The 26,098-nt window shown below is 54.1% G+C and overlaps 2 protein-coding genes across 4 annotated transcripts; both read left to right on the top strand.

The window, feature by feature from the left end:
• Window positions 1-1,921: 1,921 nt before the first annotated feature.
• Window positions 1,922-7,218, top strand: CDC42EP2 (CDC42 effector protein 2). Of its 2 annotated transcripts, none has more exons than XM_045855057.1 (2): window positions 1,922-2,045; window positions 5,714-7,218. In XM_045855057.1, exon 2 carries the CDS (start codon window positions 6,063-6,065, stop codon window positions 6,708-6,710), a length of 648 nt encoding a protein of 215 aa, XP_045711013.1. In that variant the 5' UTR covers window positions 1,922-2,045; window positions 5,714-6,062; the 3' UTR covers window positions 6,711-7,218. The 2 variants fall into 2 exon arrangements, with proteins under 2 accessions (XP_045711013.1, XP_045711014.1); XM_045855058.1 differs by lacking the exon at window positions 1,922-2,045 and adding an exon at window positions 2,525-2,651.
• A 5,078-nt stretch (window positions 7,219-12,296) lies between these two features.
• On the top strand, window positions 12,297-25,777 carry DPF2 (double PHD fingers 2). 2 transcript variants are annotated; one of them, XM_045855398.1, is made up of 12 exons: window positions 12,297-12,429; window positions 16,596-16,756; window positions 17,178-17,285; window positions 17,611-17,774; window positions 18,639-18,731; window positions 18,865-18,943; window positions 19,448-19,489; window positions 20,539-20,676; window positions 20,804-20,932; window positions 21,088-21,200; window positions 22,074-22,155; window positions 24,472-25,777. In XM_045855398.1, the coding sequence occupies exons 1-12, from the start codon at window positions 12,398-12,400 to the stop codon at window positions 24,546-24,548; spliced, it is 1,218 nt and encodes a 405-aa protein (XP_045711354.1). In that variant the 5' UTR covers window positions 12,297-12,397; the 3' UTR covers window positions 24,549-25,777. The 2 variants fall into 2 exon arrangements, with proteins under 2 accessions (XP_045711354.1, XP_045711355.1); XM_045855399.1 differs by lacking the exon at window positions 19,448-19,489.
• Window positions 25,778-26,098: the final 321 nt, after the last annotated feature.

Genomic DNA, 26,098 nt, shown 5'->3' with positions numbered 1-26,098 from the left:
ATAACTCTTACGCAGCTACGTCACAATTTGGCCCTGGACCACCATGTCCCTTCCCTCGACTGTCTCGGCCAGTTTTTGTCTGAACCACCAGGCCAATCCTGGCAGAACCCACCTAATTAACGCTTCCTGGGCAGTTGAGTGAGGGCTGGAAAGGCTCAAGGTTAGAACCTGAAATTTCCCTGTATTAGCTTTAAAAATATATATTTTGTTCATTTATTTTTAGAGAAAGGGGAGGAAGGGAGAAAGAGAGGGAGAGAAACACCAATGTGTGGTTGCCTCTTGAGCGCCCCCCATCGGGGACCCAGCATGCAACCCAGGCATGTGCCCTGACTGGGAATTGAACCAGTGACCTTTGAGAGCACTCAATCCACTGAGCCACACCCTCCAGGGCTGTGTTAGTTTCCTATTGCTGCTGTAACACAAGTACCACAAATGTGGAGGCTTATAACAACACAGACTTGTTAAGGTGTGGTTCTGTAGGTCAGAAGTTCAACACGGATCTCTCTGAGCTAAGGTCGGGTGTCAGCAGGGCTATGTTCCTCTGGAGGCCCCAGGGGAGAATTCTTCCCGGTCTTTTCCAGCTTGCGGAGGTCGCCAGCATTCCTTTGTTTGCAGCCTCTTCCCCGTCTTCAAAGGGAGCCACGTAGCACTTGTGTGGCCCGTCTCCCATCGTCACAGCTCTTTCTCGGGCTCTCCTTTCCCGCCTCCCTCTTCTTTTTTAACAACCCTTGAAATCACACACCCGCCCAGATGATTCAGGATAACCTACCCATTTTAGCCAGTTGGTTAGCGACCATAATTTCTTCAGCAATCTTAACTATTCTTTGCCATGTAATGGAACGTGTTCACAAGTCCCGGAAACCAAGACATGTACATCTTTGGGGGGCGTTATTCTGCCTACCATCGCCCCCCACCCTTCCCTCCCTCCTGACTGGGCTGACCCCACCCCCGCCTCCGGCATCCTTCTCCACTTCAGGACGTTTTGCTCCCCTGATTCTGCCTCCCTACGAGTCCCCCCTACATTTACAGGATGGAAGTTTTCACCATCCCCGTCACGCTGTACTGTCACCCTCCAGGAAGCGAGGTGCCCTCACCCCATCACTATCCACTCTTCCTTTGTCCCGCTGTTCTTAGCACTCGCCCAGTGGGAAGGGTATCACGGTGTGCTCGGGGACTCGGTTCCGCCTGTCTCCCTTCATTGCACTGGAGGTCCCCATCCGGAGGGGGTTGAACCCCCAACAACAAGAACAGTGCGCGGACCACAGGAGAGGCCAGGCAGGTATTTGTTGACTAGCTAGATGGAGCAGGGCCACAATTACTTTCAGTCTATTTCCAGCACGCTGTGTAGGGCCCGCCTTGCAGTAAGCGTTTCTAGTACCGTGTCGGTGAAGGAATGAGTGGTGAATGGATGAACGAACCAGCCATTGGAATGAGTCTAAGTATGGGTCCCACCCAGTCCTACCCCCACTCTTGCCCCCCTCCCTGGAGGCCACCTCCACCTGCACGCCCTCAGTGCCCTCTTTTCTAGAGCGGGAGGGTAAATTCATGAAAGCTCTCACAGTTTGTAACATTTTAGTGTAGGTGCCTTCAAGGCCTCATTCATTCCCTTAGTAGTCACGGAATACACTGTGCAAGCGCCTCCCTGATCCAGCCCTCCAGGGAGGGAACGGGTCCAAGAATGTGCAGTGAATTCTCAGCCCTTCTAGAACCGAGAATTTGGGCACAGACAAGCACAGCCGGAGTCCGGGGAGTGCAGCCCAGGGGCCCGATACTGCCTGGCTCGCAGCCCCCAGAGCCTGGACTGGAACTCCAGGGCCGCAGGGCTTATGGTCCCCGTCGCAGAGCTGCCAAAGAGAGAGCCTAGGCGGGGACCCGAGTGGGGCGGGGATATGGGCGGGGCCTGTGTGGGAGGCCCGGGCATTGGCTCCGCGGGCAGGGGGCGGGTTTTCAGCAGCCAAGGTCTGCCCTGTAGGTTCACAGCCGGGATCCGCTCCCTTCGCCGCGGGGTCGTGCGCCGGAGCTTTTGCCACCCCGTTGCTCTAAAGGTGAGTTTACGCTGGGACTCTGCAACCTGTCGGCGGTTCCCAGGGGTCCTCTGAGAGGCCCATCCCTTTGGCGCCCCGCCACAGCTCGCACCCCGGCCCCCACCTCACCTCCGAACAGGTTCTTTCCCGGGAGCCTTGGGCTCCACAGGGGTTTCCGGCTCGCGCCTGGGTCCTGGCGGCCACATCCGCGTCCTCTCTGCCTGCGGGGCGCCGTGCATCCCGAATCTGAACTCCCATCGCGCCCTCCACCCTGCGCCTGAGCCCCGCCCCACCTCCGGGATCCGGGAGCGCCTTCCTGTGCCCTGCGTCCCCGCCTGGGCTGGGGGTCGTATTTTTAGTGGATGGTGAGGTGTCCTCCTATCTTTAGCCACGGCTGCGAGCGTCTTGAAATGGATCCGGGCTGGGCTGGTCTGGGCTGGGCTGCACTCGGGCAGAGGGCGGGGAGGGGTCGGCGCTGGAACACGAGCTGCGGCTGAGAAGCGGGACCCGCGGGAGCCAGGGCGGGGGCCGGCGCGCCGGAGCTCTGGCCCTGCGCCCAACGGACACTCGGACCTTGCCCAGGCCGGAAAGCACGGGGAAGGCTCCTCCCAGAGCTTGGACACCCTGGTAGGATCCCCGATCGCTCCTTTTTTCCCTCGATTGTCTGGTTGTGAGATAGAACTCCCCAAGAGAAAAAGATTCCGCAGACAATCCGCATCTGGTACGCGAACGTGCTGTTCCTTGGGAGCGCCTGCCTAGAGCCAGAGGCGCGCTGGAGACCCCGGTGCGCCAGGATTCCTCCGGGAGTCGGGGCGATAGAGATAGCGAGCGCGCCACCTAGCGGCCTCGAGCTCAAGTGCCGCTCCACCCCAGGACCCCGGGAGACCCCCGAGGTCGCCCAGGGGAATTCTGCTCAGGCTATGCGGGATGGGCAGGCGGAAGAAGGTGGGCGCCCGGGGCCAGAGGCCGTTGGGTTTGGGTCTTGTTGCACATGCTTTCTCCGGACCACCAAAGTGCTTGAGGAAGGCCCTGTAGCTACCTACTGAATAAAAGGCCAGGCTGACAGTGCATTGGTGCTCTCGATTGCAGAAGTGGCCCTCTGGTGATGGCTGTATTGCCAGCCCATTTTATGGATGGGGAAGGTGAGGTCCAGAGAGGAACAGTGTCTTTCCCCAGATCAGAGAGAGTCCCAGATGGGGATGGATTCAAGGTCGGTCTCCTGATTTTAAGGTCAGGCTGCTCTTAGAACACCCCAGGTAGGGCGTGGCCTAGTATTCCCTGCGAGGGGAGGGGCTCTGGCGCCTGAAAGTCATTTTCTCTGCAGGAGGCCAGAGTGGCTGGGTACCAGTGCCCACCCTTCCTCAACTGGCTGGGTGACCTCGGTGAAGTTGCTTCATGTCTCTGAGGTTCAGCTTCTGTCTCTGTAAAAGGCAGCAATGACACCCACCGTGCTGTGTCTGGGAGCATTAAAATGAAAGCTGTGCAGGGGCAGCTGGGGCCCAGGGTCTTGCAGTTGCCAAATTTGAATTCTTGGGGCTTGATGGTTGCAATTCCCAGCCCTCCCCTGGGTGGTTGACGCTGGCCCAGCCCTTCCTCGATAGCCTCAGCTCTCCCCACATCTGGAATTGGGCGGTATATCTGGCTCTGAGTGAGGCGGCTGTCAGGGACGCCCATTGTGTTGTGGAAACACTCGGGCTGTCTTGGCACCCCCCCCCCGTGTGATGGGCGGGGGGCCCTGGCCCCGGGCTCTGAGCAATCCCACCAGTCAGCCCCGCTCTCCGTGAGTGAAAAGGAAGGAAAAGCCATTCTCGGACTTCTCCTCTGCCGAGGGGTCGGATAGGACGTGTGTCCTTAGGTGCCCGACCCCCAGGCCTGGCACTTAGATGAATGAGCAGGGGACTCCAAGACCTAGAGGCGCGCACTGCCCCCACCCCCACCCTGCCCCCAGCTCCTTCCACGCTCAGCTGGAGGCCGCCACCGGAGAGTTGCTCCTTTGTTTCCTGTTCAGCTGCAGGTGCTCTGGGAGGGGCAAGACAGCCGGTCTCTGTGGCTCAGCGTGGCTGACCCGGGGTGTCCGGTGCTGGGGTGGGGCTTCCTGCGTGGGAGCCTGGTCTGAGGAGGTGACGAGAGTTGGGATCCTGCCTTCCTCCTTCCTGCCCCCTCCTGCCAGCTGCTCTTCCTCCCCTCACCCTGCCCGGGATGAAGAATAGGGCAGAGAAGCCGGCGGGGAGGGGGGAGGGGGGCGGCTCTGCGGCTGGTCAGCTCCTTCCTGGCTGGTCTCCCACCTGCTCAGCCCCTCCCGGGCTGGGGACGGAGCAGTGGGAGACGAGGGGCCCATCTGGGTACCCGCTGGGTGACCTTGGACGTGTTCCTTTGCTTTTCATGCTCTGATTCTACATGTGTGTCCACGTGTCGGGGCCGACCCCCCACCGTGGGGAGTAGAGGCAGCACTTGCGATGCTTTTTTCTGTGAACCGGTGTGACACCCCGTCAGAGTGTGCGTACTTTTCCACATTAAAAATAGCTTTCATTTTTCTGATTACATAAATAATACGTGCACATAAATAACACATGCTTATTAAAAATTGAGCTTATAAAAAGTATGAACAAGAAAGACAGGGTCACCAAAAATTCTCCCACCTCCAGAGCACCGCCATAAGCATTTTGGCGACCAGCACTTGTTATTTGCATATTTTATTTGAGAGTAACAGGATCAAATATTAGATCATTTTTATTGAGGACACTTTTCCTCCCACGTCCCTGCCCCCACATCCCCTTCCTGTCCCCCCCCCAGCCTAGCGCTGGCCTTCATTATTCTCCGTTCTTGCGTTGCGTATAAGCCTGTGCAGACCTGTACATGGGGGTGCGTGTACATGCGTTTGCGGGGAAGGGGAGGGGAGCCGGTTGAGGCTTCTGATAAATGGAATCTTCTCTACCACGTTTTTGTGTTTTGCTTCTTTCCCTCTACAATGCCTTGTGGGAATCCCTCCAGCACCTTACAGCTCCAGTTTTTAAGTGGGGATGATAGGAGAGTGGTTGAGATAATGAAATGGGAGGTACTTGCAAAATGCCAGACATAGAAGAAAGCTCCCCCCAAAAATATCTGTGCCCCCCAGTCCATCTTCCCCTTAGGGGCTAGGGCAGGGAGGGGGACAGAAACTACATCAGACCTGGTCCCTGCCCACGAGGACCTCCTAACCAGGAGGAGGGAAACCCCACGTTTGGGGGGATGGGATTGGGCCAGATAGGAGGGGCCTCAGCCAGGCCTGGGTGTGTGAGGTAGAGATTTGATGATCTCTGTCCTCCATCAGGTAGGGAACTGAGCCCAACCTGTGAGACTGGTGAATTCTTGGGGCACCTTCGTTGCGCACTAGGGGGTTAATGCACGGGGATTTTGAAGAGCAGAGCCTGGGACCCAGGGCAAAAGACCAGAGCCGCGACCTCAGGCCTGTCGCTCAGTTTCCTGGGCCTCACTCTGCCCTCTTGGAAGAGAGAGCCTGGCGCTGGCCATCCAGGCCACAGGTGCGGTGAGTCTATGACGACGGAGGTAGCTCGTGCTTCTCCCGGCCGGGCCCCTGCAGCAGGGCAGCCCCGAGTCGGCCCCCAGGGCGGGTGCAGGAGGCCCGGAAGCGAAACGGAGGCCTCTGACTTTTGTCTTTCTGTCCCTGACTCGTGCCCTTGGTGTTTCAGCTGCGGACCAGGGAGATACTCACAAGGACAAGACCAGGGAGCGCTGCTGCCTACAAGACCTCCACCTTCCTGCTGCCAGTTTCCAGAAGTTTCCAACCCTTTGGGGAGAAAGTGGTTTTGTCATCTCAACCCTCTGCCTTCATCAGTCATCAGTCTTTCTTTTTCTAATTCCTTGGGCCAACTGTGATCACGCCCCACACCCTACTCCCAGCCCTTTGACAAGGTTTGGGTGTCTGGAAACTGCCCTGCGGGGCTCGCGGCTGAGCGGTGAGAGGAGGCCGTGGGAAGGCCGTGATCGCAGGAGTGGACCGTCTCCAGCCCCGGCAGCGGGCCTGCGTGCGAGGCCACTATGTCCGCCAAGGCGCCCATCTACCTGAAGCGCAGCAGCCGCAAGGGCAAGAAGGAGAAGCTGCGGGACCTGCTGTCCTCAGACATGATCAGCCCACCGCTGGGGGACTTCCGCCACACCATTCACATCGGCAGTGGTGGCGGCACTGACATGTTTGGTGACATCTCCTTCCTGCAGGGCAAGTTCCACCTCCTTCCGGGGACAGCGGTCGAGGGACCGGAGGAGGATGGCACCTTTGACCTCCCCTTCCAGTTCACCCGCACCGCCACGCTGTGCGGGCGGGAGCTCCCCGAAGGGCCCTCCCCTCTGCTGAAGAATGCCATCTCCCTCCCAGTCATCGGTGGGCCCCAGGCCCTCACCCTGCCCACCACCACCCAGGCCCCACCCAAACCGCCTCGCCTGCACCTGGAGACCCCTCAGCCCTCCCCACAGCCTTCCCCGCAGGAGGCAGGGAGTGTGGACATCTGGAGAATCCCAGAGGCTGGCTCAGCCCGAAATGGGCTGACCCCTGAGTCCGGGACTGAGGAGCCCTTCCTGTCCCACGCCAGCTCCCTGCTCTCCCTTCACGTGGACCTGGGGCCTTCCATCCTGGACGACGTGCTCCAGATCATGGACCAGGACCTGGGCCGCATGCGGATCCCCACATAGGACCCGAGGCCAGCCGGGCCGGAAGCCCAGGCTGAGGGGAATGCCGGGAAGCAGCGGGTGGACGTGGGCCTGGCCTAGCAGTCAGGACCCCAAGTCCTGCCTGTGTGGTCACTGGCCAGCGATTTCAGACTTTGAGCCTTTGCATTCCTCCCTCCCACCCTCTCCCCGTGGGCAGAGCGCACCTCACGGCTTTCCCTTAAAACCTGTGAAGACACGTGCAGAACTCAGCCCAAAGGGCCCTGAGCATGTTCGACCCCCCAGGCCCCCACCGCCAACAGCTCCTCCTTCCCTCAGACCCCGGGGATGAAGGCTCTGCTGCAGTGGGCTTCCCTTTCACCTCTTCTGCCTCAGCCGCCACGGATGCCCCGACCGGGGCGTGGGGAAGAGGCAGGGCATCGCCAGCCAGACCTTTGGCAGCATGGCGTCAGTGACCCAATGTCCTATCCTCTGCCCTATCCTCTGCCACATGACCAGGGCTTCTGGTCGCAATAAAACTTGCTGCCGCTCATAGTTGTGCTCCCCATACCCTTGACCCCGAAGACAGGCCCGTCTGTGAGCTGGGCTGACCCTGAGGAGACTGCAGTTCTTGGCCTTGGCCTGGGGCTGGGGGGGAATCCAATGGTGCCGCTCAGCGGGCTCCTCCCGTCGGCAGCGCCGTTCAGTGAGCACCTGTAGTGCACTTGGGGCGCTCCCGGTACTGGGGACCTAAGACAGACGTGATCTCTGCTCTCCTGGAGCTTACGTTCTAGGAGAAGAAAGATACTAAATTTGTGAGCAAGTAAGATGATTTCCAATCGTGCTGAATACTATGAAAAAAACATGCCCTGGCCGGGCAGCTCAGTTCACGGAAGCATCGACCCCAAACGTGCACCAGAAAGGCTGCGGATTCAGTCCCCAGTCGGGATGCGTGCAGGAGGCAACCCAACTGATGTTTCTCTTTCACCCTTCCTGTCTCTCTAAAATCAATGAATGTATGGTCAGTGAGAATCCAAAAAAATAAACAACAACAACGTGGTCAGGGATGCCTGGGGCAAAGGTATGGGTGGTGTCCAGGTACATGAGGATGATCACGTGATTTTGAACCAAACCCAGAGTACTTCTTAATAGGTACTTGTTCCTTGTAGTTCCTTGTTCCTTATGTTTGTTTGTTTGTTTGTTTGTTTTTAGAGAGGTAAGAGAGGGAGAGAGAGAGAGAGAGAAACATCAATGTGTGGTTGCTGGAGGCCGTGGCCTACAACCCAGGCATGTGCCCTGACTGGGAATCGAACCTGCGATGCTTTGGTTCACAGCCAGTGCTCAACCCACTGAGCTATGCCAGCCAGGGCTCCTTATGTTTTTTTGAAAATTTTTTTCACTTTTTGCTTTTTTAAAAAACTTTTTATGAATTGACTTGAGAGAGAGAGAGAAACGTCAATTTGCTGTTACACTTATGTACGCACTCCCTGGTTGACTCCGGTGCGTGCCCCGACCGGGGCCGGAACCCACGGCACTGGTGCACCGGGCCGACGCTCTAACCGGCCGAGCTGCCCGCCCGGGGCTTGTCTTTCCCTTTAATGCCGCACAGTGAGCAGTGTTCTTTTCTGGTCATTATCAAATAATTCCAGTATCTTAAATCTTTGGGGGTTGATTTATGTTTTCTGTTTGTATCTGTTTTTGTTCAGAGTTTCTTGTTTCTTTGTGTACCTGATTATCTTTGACTGTAGGTGGGATGGATATTATATCTGAAAAAAATGTTTTTAGAAATAATTTGAAGCTTTGGATGACGGTACATTCCTTTAGAAAGGATATTGCTTGGTACCAAATATGCTGGCTTCTGCCAGGTGACTAGGGCCATTATTGAATGGGTCCAAGGTCAACCCCAAGTTCATTCCAAGTTAAAGGCTTGAGCTTCCCTGGACCACCCAGGTAATATAACTCTGGGCTGCCTGTCCACAGAAGTGTCCCATCTGAAGTCCCAAAGTGTGTGTGTGTGTGTGTGTGTGTGTGTGTGTGTGGTGGTGGTGGGGTCTCTGCCCGCCCAAGGTGGGCGGGCTCTGGGTTTTGATTTTTGACTGTCCCAACCAAAGGCCACCAGACAAGAGGTCAGTTTCACAGGTACATCTCCCAGATCAGCAAATGTGTCCAAAACAAAAATGGCTTTGAATTCTGGGCTCACCTCTCTGGGTTTGAGCCTCCTAAATGTCGGCCCAGTAATTCACTATATTACTAGCTTTTTAATGCTTTTTTAAGATTTTTTTTCACTTTTTCTGAATTTTAGTTTGTCTTCAGTGGGGGCATTGGAATTCAATACCTAACCAGGAGCCTGTCTTTGATTAACTACTTGAATGTAATATTAACAAGATCCCCTAGGTTTCATTTATATTTCTATCTGCCTCCACTGGGTAATCGCAATCCTATTACCCATTAACAGTTTGCATCCGTCGCCCCGGCCAGTAGTGGTAGTACCCCTTTTTACTTTCCTGCCCAGTGGGTGTAGATGCAAAATGACCCATTGGCCGTCTCAGCTCTTCATGTAGAGAAATCATATAGTGCCCCCTGGTGGAAGCATTCCTCCCTTCCTTCGTCCTTAAGGCTCGAGATCAGCCAGAGCCAGAAGACAGAGTTGCAGGCACAGGAAACACTTTAAAACAGTCATTAGCTGAAATGGCACGTGGTTGCACACCCACGGCTAATCTTTCACTCCTGTCTGTAAGGGAAACACGGTACACACTGGTCACTGGTTCTGGGCACGTGGACTCTACTGTTCAATGACGCGGCGTGTCTTCAGAGAATCCCCAAAGAACTGAGAGCCATTGACGGTGGGCTCATGCACTGCCTTTCCAGTTATGTGGAATTAGGCTACTTGTTAATACTGATATTTTTTACTTTAAAATTTTTATCGATTTATACATACAGAGAAGTGCACACATTTTGTGTAGTTCAATTAATTTTTACAGAGTGAACAAACCCATGTGGTCACTGCCCAGGTGAAGAAAAGGAACATCCCAGGACCGCACTCGCCACCTCGTGCCCCCCCCTTGTCACTCTCCCGAAAAAGCAGCCACTCTCCTGAGTCCTGGTCTCATAGTGTGTCTGCTCATGTAACTTTATATAAGTGGAATCCTACAAGATGTCCTCTTTTAAAACTGGCTTCTTCTATTCAATATTAAGTTTTTGAGGTTGACTCATGTTGTCATGTAGTGATAGTTTGTTCTTTTCATAGCTGTTTAAATCGACTGGGATGCCCACAAAAGCAGAACGGGGTCTGGTTTGGGGATCCAGTTTGGGACTGTTACAGTGAACGCTGTCGTGAACATTCTTGACATGCTTTTGGCGCATAGATCCACGACTGGAAATGCCGCCCCACAGAGTATGTGAATGACGTTCAGCTTCCGCGCCAGCACGCTATGTTAGTCCGCTCGGCCTGCTGTAACAAAACGCTGCGGAGGGGGTGGCTTCAACAACAGACATTTATTTCTCACAGATCTGGAGAAGCCCAAGATCAAGGTGCCAGCAGATTCGGTTCCTGGTGAGAGCCCGCTTCCTGCCTTAAGGATATCTTCCCTCTGGCTGTGTCCTCACATGGTCTTCCCTTGTGGGGAAAGAGACCTCTGACTTCCTCTTGAAAAGACACTGACCCCCATCATGAGGGTCCTGCCCCAATGACCTCACTCAACATAATTACCTCCCAAAGGCCTCACCCTTGCACGCCATCGCACTGAGGGTTAGCGCTTCAGTACAAATTCAGGGGGCACACAAACATTCAGGCCATGTCACATGCTTTTGACTCCTGCATTGGGGTCAACTCTGATCGCCTTTGCCCCACGATCACTTGGTTCCCAGAGGTAAAAGAGGGCACTGGTATTCTCTCTGGTTTTTCTTCCAAGGCGCTGATACCTATTCTGCAAGTTTGGTGCAAGGTAGACAGTGACAAATATCTTACAACCCTCGTCTACCAAACATGAACTTAAGGCACAGTGATGGTAAGATGTGTCCTGATTCTGAAATACTGAAACGGAGGGAGAGGCCCTGGCTGGTGTGAGTCAGTGGATTGAGTGCAGGCCTGCGAACCAAAAGGTTATCAGTTCGATTCCCAGTCAGGGCACATGCCTGGGTCGCAGCCAGATCCCAGTAGGGGGTGTGTGAGACACAACCAATCGATATATCTCTCACACATCGATGTTTCTCTCCCTCTCTTTCTCCCTCCCTTCCCCTCTCTCTAAAAGTAAATAAATAAAATATTTTAAAAATTTAAAAAATGGGGGAGGGGACAGAGAATATCTTAGAAATGATGTGTCTTAGAAATGATGAACTAGGTCTACAACAAGGACCGAAGACCAAGCCCTGGGGACTCGTATAGTTACAGGTGGAAGAGGGCAGCAAAATAGGCGGACAGAACTGGCCATGCGCTGGGACAGCCAGGTGCGTATCTCAGAAACTCGGAGCAGAGTTTGGTACAGGAAGGAATGTCACTGGTGTCCTGGGAGCTGACAGGCTGTTGAGGGAGAAGAGATACCTAAATCTGTTGAAATGGAGGTCATGGTGAGTCCATTAGGAGCTGTTTCAAGTGAACTGGTAGGAACAAATTCCCCACTCAACTAGACAGACTTCGAAATAACTCAACAGAGATTGAGAGTGTAAACAGAACATTTGCTATGAAAAGGTGGAAGAAATGGGGTGATAACCTAAGGCAGACATGGGTTTAAGGAAGGGCTTTGCTTTTTTTTTTTTTTAAGATTTTATTCATTTTATTTTGAGACAGAGGGGAAGAAATGGAGAAAGAGAGGGAGAGAAATAATGCGTGGTCGCCTCTGTGGGCCCCCTCCTGGGGACCTGGCCCGCAACCCAGGCATGTGACCTGACTGGGAATTGAACCTGCGACCCTTTGGTTCACAGGCCAGCGCTCAGTCCACTGAACCATACCAGCTAGGGCGGGCTTTGCTTTTTTTAAATGAGGATATTAAGCCATGTATGTACACGAATTGGCGCGATTCAACAGTGCAAAAATGAATGGTATGGAAAGAGGGAAAGTTGCAGGAAGGAAGCTCTTCAAAACGTAAGCGGAGGGAACAGCTTGGATAGGAGGAGGAAGCAAGGAAGAAGACGTGGGCACCAGTGAAGTTGGTCGCTGAGTCTGGTGGCAGGAAGGTGAAGTAACTTGTCAGAGCTCAGTATGCAGGCCAAACAATGCCCAGTGCTGGGCAGTAATGTTCCTCTCCGTAAAACGGTCACGTCTGGCAGTCCAAGTGCACTCTGCACAACTCTTATCTTCCGCTACCCACCAACCTCCCCGCCCATGATGAGAGCAAAGGGTTAACCACAAGGTTAAAGGTCGGCGAGGTAGCAGGACGAACGAGCTCCATCTAGCCCATCTCTGGGCCTGCCGGTTTTCACCAACCTCGCCTTCTCCTTCCTACCAGACCACGTCCTCGCGCCCTCCTCCAGCCCCTCCAGATGGAAGGGGTGGGACCCAAGCGGGAGGCTCGGGGCGCGCGCCCGCGCCCGTCGCGCCTGCGCGTCGGGCTCCTCGGCTCCTCGGCCCCCGACGAGCAGGCTCGAAGCTCGTTCCCGGTCGCTCGCTCTCGAGGGCGCGCGCGCTCGGGCGGCGCCTGCGCAGAGGGACTAGGAAACTAGGTCCTCCGTTAGGTCCCGGCGCCTGCGCGCTGTGGGCTCCGGGCCTCCCGGCCTGAGGGAGAGGAACAGGGAAGATGGCGGCTGTGGTGGAAAATGTAGTGAAGCTGTGAGTGGTCGTTTCTTTCTCGCCTAGGCCAGGAGGTCTTGTAAGGGGCCTGGGAGGAGGGGGCGGTGCGGGAAAGGCCGAGGCGAAAGAGGGACGTGCCCGGGGAGGCCATGTTGCGACTCCTGCTGGGGAGGGCAACAGGAGACTCCAGAGAAGACGTCTCGCTTCTTTGGAAACTTGTGGAGGCCCTGAGGGGGGCACACGGGAGCCCTTTACGGGCACCCTCCCCGGGCTGTTGCGGGGCTGTGCGGTCAGGGCACTCGTCCAGGCTTGCGGCTTCCAGCGTGCGGCGCCCTTGGTGGGTACGACGACGCGCAGTCCCGGGGTCGCTCCCGAGACGCCGCAGTCCGGAGGAGCGGGGCCGAGGGCGGCCCCGGGACCGGCCCGTGTCCTCGCGGAGCCGGGTCACCGAGCTCTGCCCGTGGGCCCCTGCGGCCGGCCCCGAAGCAACAGGCTCGGCAGCCCGGCGCGGTGCAGCACCGCGGGACTGTTTTCTTCCAAACGGCTCCGTGACGTGGGGGCGAGGGGTCTTGGGTGTCAGGACCCGAGAGCCAAAATATTCTCGGGAAGAATCCGTTGAAGAGCAGGCACGGACGGGAGGGAACTTCGGGGAAGGGGCCTCCGCGCCGGCCAATCCCAGCCGTCAAAACGCGGCAGCTGGACGGAAGCTGCCCAGGACGCCTTTGCCCGTCTCTAGGCGCAGCGAGGGCGGCTGTCTCCGCGCTAGGCAGTGTGTCCTTGTGCCGGGCGGATCTCGAGCAAAGTTAAAGTTAGTGGTGGTTTGGGGCGGGGGGCGGGGGGTGATGGAGAACGGCCTGAGAGCCGCGAGTGAAAGGTGCTTTGGGACTTGATTGAACCCAGCCTCCTCCCTGGAGAGGCATCTGAATGAGTTTGTAAATGGATTCGTGCCCCGTGGCGGATAGAGCAGGCTCCCTTTTCACTGGGCTTAGTGCGCGGTAGGAAAATTGAGAGGTGTGTAGCTGCCCGGTTAGGGCTTTGGGATTTTGATTGGACACCAAGGTAAAGGTTTCCCAGCGGTTCTAAGGGACTCGCGGCTTCCCCTGTGCCTTTGTGGTGGGCTGAAGCCTCCTCCTTCCCAAGAGCCTTTTCTAAGGGCACGTTGTTTCTCCCCGCTGCCTGGAGCCTTTTCTCTGAGAATGCGTTCCCACTTCCATTAAGCTAAGTGCCTTCTCCTCTTGTGGGTTTTTTTTTTTTTTTAACTTACTTTTAGCTGGGTCCTGCCACCGCTTTCAGCCATCCCTCCTCCCAATATGATCGTCTTTCTCTGCTCGGCCCACTCCAGTTTCCCTGGCTGTCTTCTTCAAGCTATTTCCCTCAATTTAGAAATGACGCTGTTGATCTACCACTTACATAGTTATTCTTGGTGACTCAGATGTTCTTTCTTTGTTTCCCTGCCTTTCTCTTTGTTGATGCCCCCCCATCCCGTGGTCAGGGGAGTTTTGACACAGGTTTCATGCTTCCCGAAAAAGAAAGCTAATACCTTGGAAGTCTTACTATATACTAGGGGAATGTCAGACTTGCCTAAATTTTGAGAGTCTCTGTAATGAGATTTTTTTTTTATATTGAAAGACTTTCTTCAGGGAAATAGAGTTGCCAACCGTTTTGTGCAATGTTGGAAGTGAGGGGTTGCCCATTTAAATAGAGTGTGACTTCTTCTTATTTCTCTTTAAAGAACTAGAGGGACTGTGAGGGTCACCAGCCACTGGCTCCTGTTACCAGTAATCAGAAACCAATGTTCTCCTCCTCCATTCCAGCTGCAGAGGGCTGTGTTCACAACTGATACCTTTTCCTTCAGAATTTTCCCTTTAAGAAGGTGCATTCATTCTTCCAGGACCAGTCTCACCTTAGGAAGAGATGCTGTTCTGTGGCTTCTCTTGATCATGGTGTGCTCAGTGCTTTGACAACTCAGGTTGTATATCCGGGTCAGGACTACTAGCTCATCTTTTCTGACTCGCGTCTTGTTCTGGGAGAGGAATATTCCTGTTTGTAAATTCTCCGTCCCTCCAAATGCGGTGTCACATTTGAAACAGTGTTTGAGGTGTCTTCCTAAAGTAGAGTAAGAGTAGTGAATAGCTGTGGCTGCTCACTAGTTTTGAAACCTTCCGAGTTAGGTAACAAGAGCTGGAGAATAATGCTAGTTGAAATTTCTTGTGATAGGAACCTTACGTTTTTAAGAGCTGTCTCTCGTTCTTTCTTACTCTCTCCTCATCACGTCCTCTCTCCCCACAACTTCTATTTCATCCTCAGCTCTTACTCATGAGACAGTTCGCCCCACTGAACTCACAAGAACTTGGATAAAACATCTCTCAGCCATCTCCCCCAAACTGTTTGCAGCCTCCTTACTCTCACTTTGCAGTCGCAGCCCATCTGGCCCTTCCTTCCGTTTGACTTCAGTGTCAGTATCAATTCCCATCAGCAGAAACAAAGGAGCTGCTGCACTCAGCCTTGTTTATCCAATTTTCCTCTGTGTTATGAGGACATGGCTGCCTCCTAAAGGCGAGCAAGTGTGAGCCTGTTCTATTCTCTCCACTCTTTGACACAAGATTTATGCCTGCCTCCAGTCACAGTCATTACGGCTCGTGGAGTCAAGCCAGGCTGACGTGTGGTGTCACTGCCTTGTGTGTGGTGTGTGTCTTTTTCAGTGGCTGGGAACATGCTACGCTGTGCCTAAGTGGTCTGCTGTGGCTGCTCAGTGAAAGCCTCCCTCAGATTCCACACCAGGGCTTATTGGCGGAGCTCAAGATACAGGCATAAGCAACAGAGTCTTTCTCTGTCCAGCTTCCCATGCTAGGGGTCTCCGTCTTGTAGAATATGCTGGAACTTACCTAGTGCAGCCATCCCAGTCTGTAGCAGAGGAACCTGAGATCCGCGTGCATTGAATAAATGTCCACGTTTATTTGGTGAATTTTAGCCAAGCCAGGTCTTTTTACTCCCAAGTCACATTAAGATGCCCCAGACACCTTCATGGGTAGTGGGATACTGGGGGGAAGAAATCACCTCTGCCCTCTGTTTATTTTAAGATCGATCAAATATATAAATGTCAGTTATTATAGTGCAAGCTCCAGAGCTGATGTGCTTGTGAAGCCCTAAAGGATGAGCACAGGATCGTTCCCATGTACATGCTTCTTACAGCCGGGCGACTCCTGGCGCCGTGCAGTCTCCCAGCTTTTCAGAGCACTTAACGGTTCGCTCGTGATGAAGATTTTGAATGGAGTCTTTGGATTCCAAGAAGTTTCCTTCCTGCGTAATTTGACAATATGAAAATGGAAAGTGGAGAAGGGCCTAGGATGAGCCTTTGAACAAATAGGTTCTGTATCAGTATAGTGATACTCAGTAAAGGGTAGGCTTCGAGGAAAATCAGGTGTTTTCAGGTGGTTTTCATTGACTGTAAAATTAGTGTGTAGAATTAATTAGTTGGCCAAGTAAGTACCTAGTTAAAAGTTCAAAAGATATAAAAGAGCGTGTAGAAGAAAGTCCCATCGTCCCTTGGCTTTTCTTCCTGGAGGCCTGCAGTCTCTTTTCTACCTCGTTGTTCCATAAATGGTCGCATCCTGCAACACTTCTCAACACTGTGCCTTGTTGTTTTTTGTTTTTTTTTTTTTTCCTAATTATCTTGGAGATTGTTTAATATCAATACACGGAGAGCTTCTTTCTTTCTTTCTTTATGGCCACATAGAATTTCATTGTAAAGATATACTATAGTTTGCTGACCTTGTTGAACTCTTTTTCTCTTTTATAAAAAGGACTTAACCTCTGCTTCCCATAGTCATGAGAGTTAAGAGAAATAGCGTCTTCTTCCCCCCTTGATCCTCTTTGGAGAAATAGCATCTTGAGTAGCATCGAGTTTGGATTCATGAGAGGCACAAAGTGAACATTAGTTTCTTCTCCTCTTTGTGGGTTAGACTGAAGTCTGATTGGACACATGAAGAAATCATGTGTTCCAGATGGTAATTTATTTGTAAACTTCCTTTCTCATAATGGCTGAGTGAAGGGGTTTGGTGTCCCGTGAGGCAGGAATGGAGGCGGAGACAACCGAGGCCACAGTCTTCCAGCCCCTTGAGCCTTTTAGAGAAGCAGATGGCCTGGGAGAGGGGTGCCCCGCCCCAAACACGTACACACACACCCGGTTGTTGTCTTCGCTGCAGCCTTGGGGAGCAGTACTACAAAGACGCCATGGAGCAGTGCCACAATTACAACGCCCGCCTCTGTGCTGAGCGCAGCGTGCGCCTGCCTTTCCTGGACTCACAGACCGGAGTGGCCCAGAGCAACTGTTACATCTGGATGGAAAAGCGACACCGGGGTCCAGGTGAGGGTCCAGGCGAGGGTCCAGGCTCAGGAACGTGGGAGGAAGAAGCTTCCGCATTTTAGGGGTGAGCCAGCTGAGAAGGTTTCCCCTGCTGCTTTCCACCCGTGGGTGAATGTGGCCTTCCCATGATTAGAAGCCCAGGGAGGAACAATCAGACAGGTTTGTGCCAGCCTCTTGGTTTTCTGCAGGACTGAGGCTGTTGCAGGGATTTTGCAGAGCTAGGTGTTAGCCAGGGCCCCTGAGTTTACATCTATTTTTCTTTTCCATAAACTGTCCCACCCACCCTTGCCCTCCCCCTGCACTGCTGATATGCCTCCCTTGCTATAGCACTCAAGTGGGCCTACTCACTTAGAAAGTATTTGAGGCTATTTTCTAGGCTGGGTCAGGGCTTGACTTCTCTCTCTCTCCCTTCCTTCCACAGGGCTGGCCTCTGGGCAGCTGTACTCCTACCCTGCCCGGCGCTGGCGGAAAAAGCGGCGAGCCCACCCTCCTGAGGACCCCAGACTTTCTTTCCCTTCTATTAAACCAGGTAAAGCACAGCCTTTCTGAGCAGGGGCATGGCCTGTTGCGCGTTAAAAGGCCTGCTCCTCTCCCGTTACATACCAGGCCTAAGGCTAGATTGTGAAGTTACTAAAGTGATTAAGATGTGATTCCTTTCTTTAAAGAACTCAGTCTAATAGAAGAGACAGATAAACAGATAATTTAGGAGGCCAGGTGAATTAGGGTGTCTCGGTTCCTGAGGAGCCAGAGACCGGGAGACAGTGGCCGGCCTGTGGTGGCCCAGCACGCTGCAGACCTGGGGTGGTCTGCGTGCAGCCCTTCTGAGCCTTGCCTCGCCCTGACCTCGCCTGCAGACACAGACCAGACCCTGAAGAAGGAGGGGATCATCTCTCAGGACGGCAGCAGTTTAGAGGCTCTGTTGCGCACCGACCCCCTGGAGAAGCGAGGCGCCCCCGATCCCCGAGTTGATGACGACAGCCTGGGCGAGTTTCCTGTGACCAACAGTCGAGCTCGGAAGGTACGGGATTAATACTGTGGCCGAGGGAGCCTTGAAGGAAGGCAGCCTCCTCCTCCTCAGAGGCCGCCCCGTGATCAGAAAGGGAGCAGGCTGGGGGCCAGGGGACAGGCTCCAGGGCGCTGCCGTTTCATTCCCTGATGAGCGCTCTGTACGGACGGGCCTCGCTGTTCCCATGCAGGCTTCCCGCTGCTTTGCTTCTAAGTACAGACTCTCCCTCGTTCACCTTTTGTCACAAAAGTGTTTGGTGCCTGGGGTTACATAGATGAAATAGACGTGGTCCCTGTCAACAGGCACATAAAACTACACATAAAAATAATAAGAGCTAAAAATACTCCAGACACAGTACTAAAGGCTCTTCCATCACTTTCTCCAGTCTGTACAACCTTGTGAAGTAGGTGCCGTGGTCCCATTTCACATACACGGAGGCTGAAACAGCAGTTAACAAAAATGTCTCATAAGGCCACACAATTAAACAGCAGAGCTCTAAACCCAGGCAGGGAGGTGCTGGAAGGGAACCACCACCAAACGTGCTCCCGGGGCAGCAGATCAGAGGCAGGAGTGGGCACGGCTGCCGGGGGCATCAGGAAAGGCTGTGTGGAAACGTGGCACTTGATTCGGCGGCTTGGAGACGGTGGGAAAGGCCCTGGGCTGGGGGAACAACGTGGCGAGTGACACCGAGGAGAGAGAGCCGAGAGCATCGAAGGGAGGAGGTCAGGGTTATGGAGTGCTGACGGGCCGCAGCGACGAGGCTGGAGTGGGGGGCCAGGTCTCACAGGAGGCCCTGGGGTGGCCTTGCCACCGCCACTGTGGGGGAGTGCTGGGTGTACACTATTTCTGCCTGTGCTGACCCTCCTGTCCGCTCAGCGGATCCTGGAACCGGATGACTTCCTGGATGACCTCGATGACGAGGACTACGAAGAAGACACTCCCAAGCGTCGGGGCAAGGGGAAATCCAAGGTGAGGGGCGAGGTGCTGCCTGCAGCCTGAGGCAGGGTGGATTCGAGTGAGATCCGTAGCCACTTCCAGGAGGGCTCAGCTCCTCCAGCCTGGTCACCTGAGAATGAGCATGTTTCTGCTCTTTTTTTGGCAGAGTAAAGGTGTGAGCAGTGCCCGGAAGAAGCTGGACGCTTCCATCCTGGAGGACCGGGATAAACCCTATGCCTGTGACAGTGAGTGCCTCCCAAGTGGGTGGGGAGTGCTTGCCTTGGACCCAGCTCCTGCTCAGGGGATGAGAGGAGGGAGGGCTGTGTTCTTGCTCGGGGTGGTAAAGGACGCCTGGACTCTTGTCCTTCCTGCTGACTGGTTCCCTCTGAGACTGCTGGGGGCCCTGGCCTCTGCTGCCCGATGGGTGGGACCTGCATGCTCTGGGAGAGAGCTCTGCTGTCCCCTGGGAGGGGGGCGCTGGTGAGGGGCACCCGCAGCAGGCAGAGTCAGCCTCTTGAGAGACGGCATCGGGTCTGCTGGCCCCAGTCCGCCAGGGCCCCAGGAGTCCAACGACGTTTTTCAATGTCTCTTTCTCCCCCTTTCTCTGACTCCCCACTTCTGTCCCTCCACCCTGGGAGCACCATCACCGCTGGGGTCTCTCTCTTGTTTGCTCTGCTTTCCTGCTGCTGCTGCTCCTGTCTCCAGTATATCAAGACCTTCTTCTCATGACTTTTCTTTCTGTCTTTCAGATAGTTTCAAACAAAAGCATACCTCGAAAGCGCCCCAGAGAGGTAGCTCTCTCAACTTTTCAGACTTTTGGTTTTCCTGTCCCTTTTTCCCTCCTCCCTTGTTCCTCCTGCCTTTCTCATCTCCGGCGGTGCTAGTTTAAACACCTCTGGAATGGCCCGGGGGGGGCGGGGAGCAGCGGCCCTTCCGATGTGCTCCGCTCCTCACAGTCCTGGAAGCTGCCTTCACCACTGCTTGTCTCCCGCAGCCTTGCTCCTCGGGCTGCTCTGCTCGGGCCCACCGCATGGGGTGGCTTCAAAAGCGTTATGAGAGACCCGTTACCAACAGATCCCTCTGCTCCCCGCTCCCCAAAGCAGCCACTCGGTGGTCAGCTAATACTCCCCACTGTCCTGCCACCTCCTCCACCCGTCCTCTTCCCACTCCTTTCCTGCTGGCTCCCTTCCTCTTACTGGTATCACCGCTCAAAAGTGAAAGATGCCTGTGGGGATCTGCTTTCCTTGCTGGTTGGTGGGGTTGGGCAGGGCGCTGGTTGGTTGGGGGTGTCCTTGAATTTCTTTGGGGGCCAACTACCCTTCGGACTCAATTGAGATGTCACCACTAGAGACCCAGGCCCTGTGCTTCATCCACTTGGGGCAGAGATGTGCTCTATGGTATAAATGCTATAGCACGAGCCTTCCACATTTACTGAGGAGGGGGACGGAAAAAGTTTGGCTTATCTTTCTTCTCCTTCCTGCCAAATTGTAAAACCGTAGAAATTCCCTCTCCTTCCTGACCTGGACCTCCCCAGACTATTCCCTGGGCAAGTGTTGATGGGGCCAGGGCTCAGCCCCACAGACAGCCAACGTGGAAGAGTAGAGGTGGCCATGGGCTGGGGTTTAGTAGGGAGGGAGGAGAGCCGAGGGAGCTGGAGAGCCCTGGGCCTGATGCTCCTGGCCAAGGGGAGGTGGCTGTCACCAAAAGCCTGTCCCAGAACAGAGCTGGTCAGGGTGGGGGTGGTTGCCTCCGCCTCAGGTGGGGCCCCACAGCCTAGAGGGACGGGGATGTGGCCCTCGGAGATGCTAAGACGTTTCTCTGCAACCTTCTCCCCACCCAGTTTGTGGAAAACGTTACAAGAACCGGCCAGGCCTCAGCTATCACTATGCCCACTCCCACTTGGCTGAAGAGGAGGGCGAAGACAAGGAAGACTCGCAGCCGCCCACCCCGGTTTCCCAGAGGTCCGAGGAGCAGAAATGTAAGCTGAGGTGTCAGAGTTGGGCCAAGCAGGAGTCAGCTTGGTTATGAAAAGCCCTCTTGTCCAGGATGTTGGGTGGCCCCAAGGCCCCATGGGTATCATCAAAGTTCTCTCTTTCTCCCTGTAGCCAAGAAGGGTCCCGATGGATTGGCACTGCCCAACAATTACTGCGACTTCTGCCTGGGGGACTCGAAGATCAACAAGAAGACAGGACAACCCGAGGAGCTAGTGTCGTGTTCCGACTGTGGTCGCTCAGGTACCTCCAACCCCGGGGAAGGGCCGCCACGGTCAGCGTCCGGTCCGCAGGGGGGTCTTGGCTCGCTGTCATCCAGTGGCTGTCACAGTCAACCAGGTCACCTCGCTTCTCCCCATTCCTGGCTGCCTGTTTCACCTGCCCCCCACCCCCCACAGGGCATCCGTCCTGCCTGCAGTTCACCCCCGTGATGATGGCAGCCGTGAAGACCTACCGCTGGCAGTGCATCGAGTGCAAGTGCTGCAACATCTGCGGCACCTCCGAGAACGACGTGCGTGCCCCTGCCCCTCCCGGCGCGCTCCTCGGCTCTTGCTGTCTTGCCCACAGTTCCCTCTGAAGTGGGCTTTCTTTGGAAAGGGAGCAAGACCCCCTCGTGCGTGTCCCTCCCCAGCACCCCAGGTGGAAAGTCATTCGGCAGGTGTTTGTGGGACATGTGCTTGGTGTCAGACGCTGTGCTAAGCACTAAGGACCCCAAGACAAGCCGAACAAAGTCCTTGCTTTCGTGGGATTTACGGTCTTGTGGAAATAAGCAGTAAGCAAGGAAATGAGTGGCATTTTTATGCTGTGCCACAAAGAAAATGAAACCAGTAGTGTGACAGAGTAACCAGCTGGTTTGGACAGTCAGAGGTGGCTTTTCCGAGGAGACGCTGTTGGTGGTGAGGTTTGGATGGTACAGAGGGGCTGTCCAAGAAGGTGTGGAGGTGGAGCACCCCCAGGAAAGGAGCAGCAAGTGCAAAGACCTAAGGCGGACGAGCCAGGTGTACTGAGGCCAGTGCGGCCGGGTGGAGCCTTCCCGCATTGGGGGAGCAGGGTAGGAGATGAGATTGGGAGGCCAGACCACCAGGTCTGGGTTTAATCAGGGCAGCGACGTGGCGTGTCTTATATTTTAAAAAGATAACTCTTGCTTTTGCTACTCTGTGGAGAACAGATTGTCGAGGACACTCTGGAGACCATGAGATCAGTTGGGCAGCTGGTAGCGTAGAGATGCACAGCAGTGGTTTTCTGTCCGGAGATGCCCACGTCTGTTTTTCCCTGCCACCTGTCTCGCCCCTCTTGGAAGCACAGGAATGTCTACGGAAGTCCTCCTTCCTAGTAATCAGCCCGTTGGTCACTGACTCCCCCCGCCCCCCCCTGCCCTCTCCAGGACCAGCTGCTGTTCTGCGATGACTGCGACCGCGGCTACCACATGTACTGTCTCACCCCGTCCATGTCTGAGCCTCCTGAAGGTAGGTGGTCTGCGCCGCCGACTCAGAACGATCGGTAGTAACGTGGACCCTCACCTGTGCAGTAAATGAGTTCTCCTATCGGTGATTCATCGCCCAAATTAGGGAGCTGACACTTTGCCCTCACTCATTTTAGAATGCTTTCCTAGGACTTCAGCTTCAAGGGTCTGACGCTTGCACGTTATCATCAGATAAATTTGTAAGCCCAGAAAGAATACCGGCAGCCCAAGGCAAAGCAGATACTGAGCAGAGAACGGTTACCAGAAGTAGTGATTCGTCTGCCTTCCCTCGGTCTAACTGACTTGACAGCTTGTCTGAGGGACGGTTTGGTTGTCAGCTGTTTGAACTTGACAAATTTGAATGTTCATTTCTGCCCAGTCTGGAAAGGAGTTGAACCTGAAGCCTGAATAGTTTGCTTAGTAATGCTCCACGGTTATGGAAACTTGAAGAGACCATATGTGGCACCAGAAAGTGGCTACCTCTCTGCAGGTCCCCTTCCAGCCAGAGTTTTGCACTAAACCCTCCTTCACAGAAATGCGGGAGCTTAGGAGGATGTGAATGCACCAGTAGCTGTTACCGTGCACGGAGGATGCGGGCCAGAGGGAAGGGGCTCACTGTGCGTTGTTAGCCGACTCCTAATACAGGCCAAACCGCTGCCGCTGCCCCGCGCCCCCCGAGAAGCAGGCCACTAACACAGTCAGAGTCCGCTGGTGGCTGCGGGGGAGCACGCAGCTCTTGTTGCGTGCTGATTTAGAGATCGACTTTGGGGAGAAATAGCGAGTTCTGTGTTTCATTTTTTTAACCATAAAAATATCAATTGACAGATAAAATTCTACATCAGCTGTAGAAGGGCTTTCCTTTGGAAGGGCTGTCAGATATTGCAGTGGTGGAGGCAGCTGAGGGGGCTCCTGGGGGCCGTCAGATGGCATCAGGTTGGCAGACGCCACCTCAGCCAAACCCAGCTGCGCCTCGTTTATGTAACTCTCAAGCTAAGAGTGATTTACACGTTAAATGTTTTTTGTCTTTCTTTTTTTTGCTTTGTTCCTTTTTTCTGATTTTCAAAAAAGATTTTATTTGTTTATTTATAGAGAGGGGAAGAGAAGGAGAGGAGAGAAACATCAGTGAGTGGTTGCCTCTTATGCACCCCACACTGGGGACCTGGCCTGCAACCAGGGCACCTGCCCTGACTGGGGATCATACTGGCGACCCTTTGGTTTGAAGGCCCACACTCAATCCACTGAGCCACACCAGCCAGGGCTCTAATTTTTCTTAATCCTCATCAGAGGACATGCTTATTGATTTCAGAGAGAAGGGAGAGGAGGGAGAGAGAAGCATCTATGTGAGAAATAGTGATCAGTTGCCTCTAGCACGTGCCCCAACTGGGGACCAAAACCACAATCTAGACTTTGCCCTGACCAGAAAGCAAACCGACCTGGCAAGTGGGACGACGTGCCACCCAACTGAGCCACACTGGCCAGGGCAATTTTCACATTTTTAAAGAGAATTTTGAAAAAAGTAACCGATACTATATGAGGCTCACATAGCCTAAAATATTTAACACTCTACCTGGCTATTTGCAGAAAAGCTGGTCAGCCCTTTTCTGTGTGTTGTTGACCTTTGGGGTAGAAAGGACCTTCATATTTTTGAGAGCCACTTACCTTTCTGAACAGCTGATAAAAGCTGTGGATTCTTTCTCAGAATCATGTTTAAATATATGTACAATTATGCTTGTAATTTCAAGACATTAGGGGCTAATTCTGTTTCTCAAAACAAAAAAAATAGGAGAATCTACCCTGGCTGGTGTGGCTCAGTGGACTGAGTGTCGGCCTGCGAACCAAAGGGTCACTGGTTCAATTCCCAGTCAGGGGACATGCCTGGGTTGCGGGCCAGGTCCCCAGTGTGGGGTACGTGAGAGGCAACCACACGCTGATGTTTCTCTCCCTCTCCTTCTCCCTCCCTTCCCCTCTTTAAAAAGAAATAATATCTTAAAAAAATTTTTTTTTCTATCTGCTCAGGCCCTCTTCCTAGACATCCTGGTTTAATAGGGCCAAGAGGGTCTGGTAGTTAGTATTCTCCAGGTGAAATAGTCCTCCAGGTGATTATTTATTTCGTCTCCATTGAGAATTATTCTTCATGATATTTGAAGACCCAGAAGTTTTTCCCAGCTCAGGATTACTGTGAAACTGCTACTGCAGAATGCCTCCCATCCTTGCTATGGCCAGTGGCAGTCCTGGTACTAGAGGTGATGTGTGGGGTTTGGAAGGACAGCAGATTAGGATCGTGTGGGACCCGTCCTGACCCCATTATGCCTCTCTGCAGGAAGCTGGAGCTGCCACTTGTGTCTGGACCTGCTGAAGGAGAAAGCCTCCATCTACCAGAACCAGAACTCCTCTTGATGTGGCCACTCCCCCTGTCCCCCGCCCCCACCCCCATACATCTAGGGCTGTTTTCTCCTCTCTTGTTTCTCATGCCCACCTTTTCCTTCCCCCTCTCTTTCACAAGTCCAGAGAGCCGGGGGTGGTTGTGCCAACCTGCCTCTGGCAACAGCAAACTGAGGTGGCGGCTCTGCCTGCCTCCGGCCCTCAGGGAGAACGGAGCAGTGTGCTGCCCCGAGGCGCACCTGGGGGCCCGGCTTCCCACGGCTCTCCTTGTGCATTCACTCTGCCTGCCTTGGGCCCCGGCCCTGGTGATCACAGGGTTCAGACACTGTCCACTGAGAACGAGTGGGGGAACAGCTCACTTCTCTCTGAGCTTTGCCTCCACTCTGGTCCCCAGGGTTCTCTGTTCCCCCAGAGGCGAGCCAGGCCAGGCTCTACGAGAAGTAGCTGGGAGCGAGCAACTGAGCGAACTGAGGATGCGCTTGCAAGGAGCTTTCCGTGCCCTTCCTGCTGCTTAGCCTCACCGCCTCCTTCCCCCAGGGTGGCTCTCTGTGGCCCTCTGTCCCTGCTACCCAGGATCCTTTGCCTGAGCCAGGATGCTCTTGGTCACCCTCTGGGCCCTGCCCTGTCCCGCCCCGGAGGGAGGAGCAGCTTCACCCCGATTCTCCTTGTGCTCACCTGGCTCGCTCACGGGCGGTCTCCAGTGACTGCAGCGTTCCTCACCCTCGGGATTTCCCGTCTTCTGCCTCCCTTCCTTGTTCCCTTTGGTTTTGTGGGGAGAGGGAAAGCATCAGGGGGCCAGGCCAGCCGCTTGGGGGGGTTACAGGGAGATGTCGGACAATGTGCCTGTTTTTTAACTCGATGAAAAAGCCTACCTCCAAAATCCCGTTTTTGTTCTTCCTAGACCTGGGTATTCAGCTCCTGCCCTTAACTGAACTGGGAGCCTCTGCCTCCTGCTCTCTGTATCCTGGCTCCGGGTTCGTGGGGAAACCACACAGACCCCCTTTCTTCCCTTGCACGCTCACTAGCAGCTGGTAAGGTCTTCACTCCCTGATTCCTCAGTTTTCTGCCTGGTGACACTTTAAGTAGTGGGAGGGACACTCCATGCCAGGACACCCTGGAGTGGCCTTCCCATTGGCCTTGGGCAGGCCCTAATTCACTGTCGCTTTGGAGTTGTGTCTTTTCTTTCTTTCTTTGTTTCCTGTATTCTAAACATTAGTACAAATAAACGTTTTTACACAGAGCCATTTGCTGGGTGATTTATCTTCTGACTCCCTTTCCTGGTTACGAAGGCCACTTCATTCTAAAACTTCCTTACAGCAGTTTTTAAATGTTGTAAAACACAGCTTTCTCTCCCAAATTGAAATTCTTGCTGATCCCCAATCTGTAAAGCAGGTTATAACAGTTCCTTGATATAAAGAACAATGAAGTTTTAATTAATACAAAATTTAAAATCTACTTTAGCATCCTTTTTATTTCTGTATTTTGGTTGCTTTGGAGGAAATTCAGCTAAACATATATAATAGTTGACCTTGGAATTTGAGATATTTAAAATGGGCCCAGAAGCG

This window comes from Phyllostomus hastatus, unplaced genomic scaffold (assembly GCF_019186645.2).
Source record: "Phyllostomus hastatus isolate PE091 unplaced genomic scaffold, TTU_PhHast_1.1 phas_scaffold_11, whole genome shotgun sequence".
NCBI classification, from domain to species: Eukaryota; Metazoa; Chordata; class Mammalia; order Chiroptera; family Phyllostomidae; genus Phyllostomus; species Phyllostomus hastatus.
Note: the sequence above shows the minus strand (reverse complement) of the source record. Positions and strands in the feature narration are given on the sequence as shown.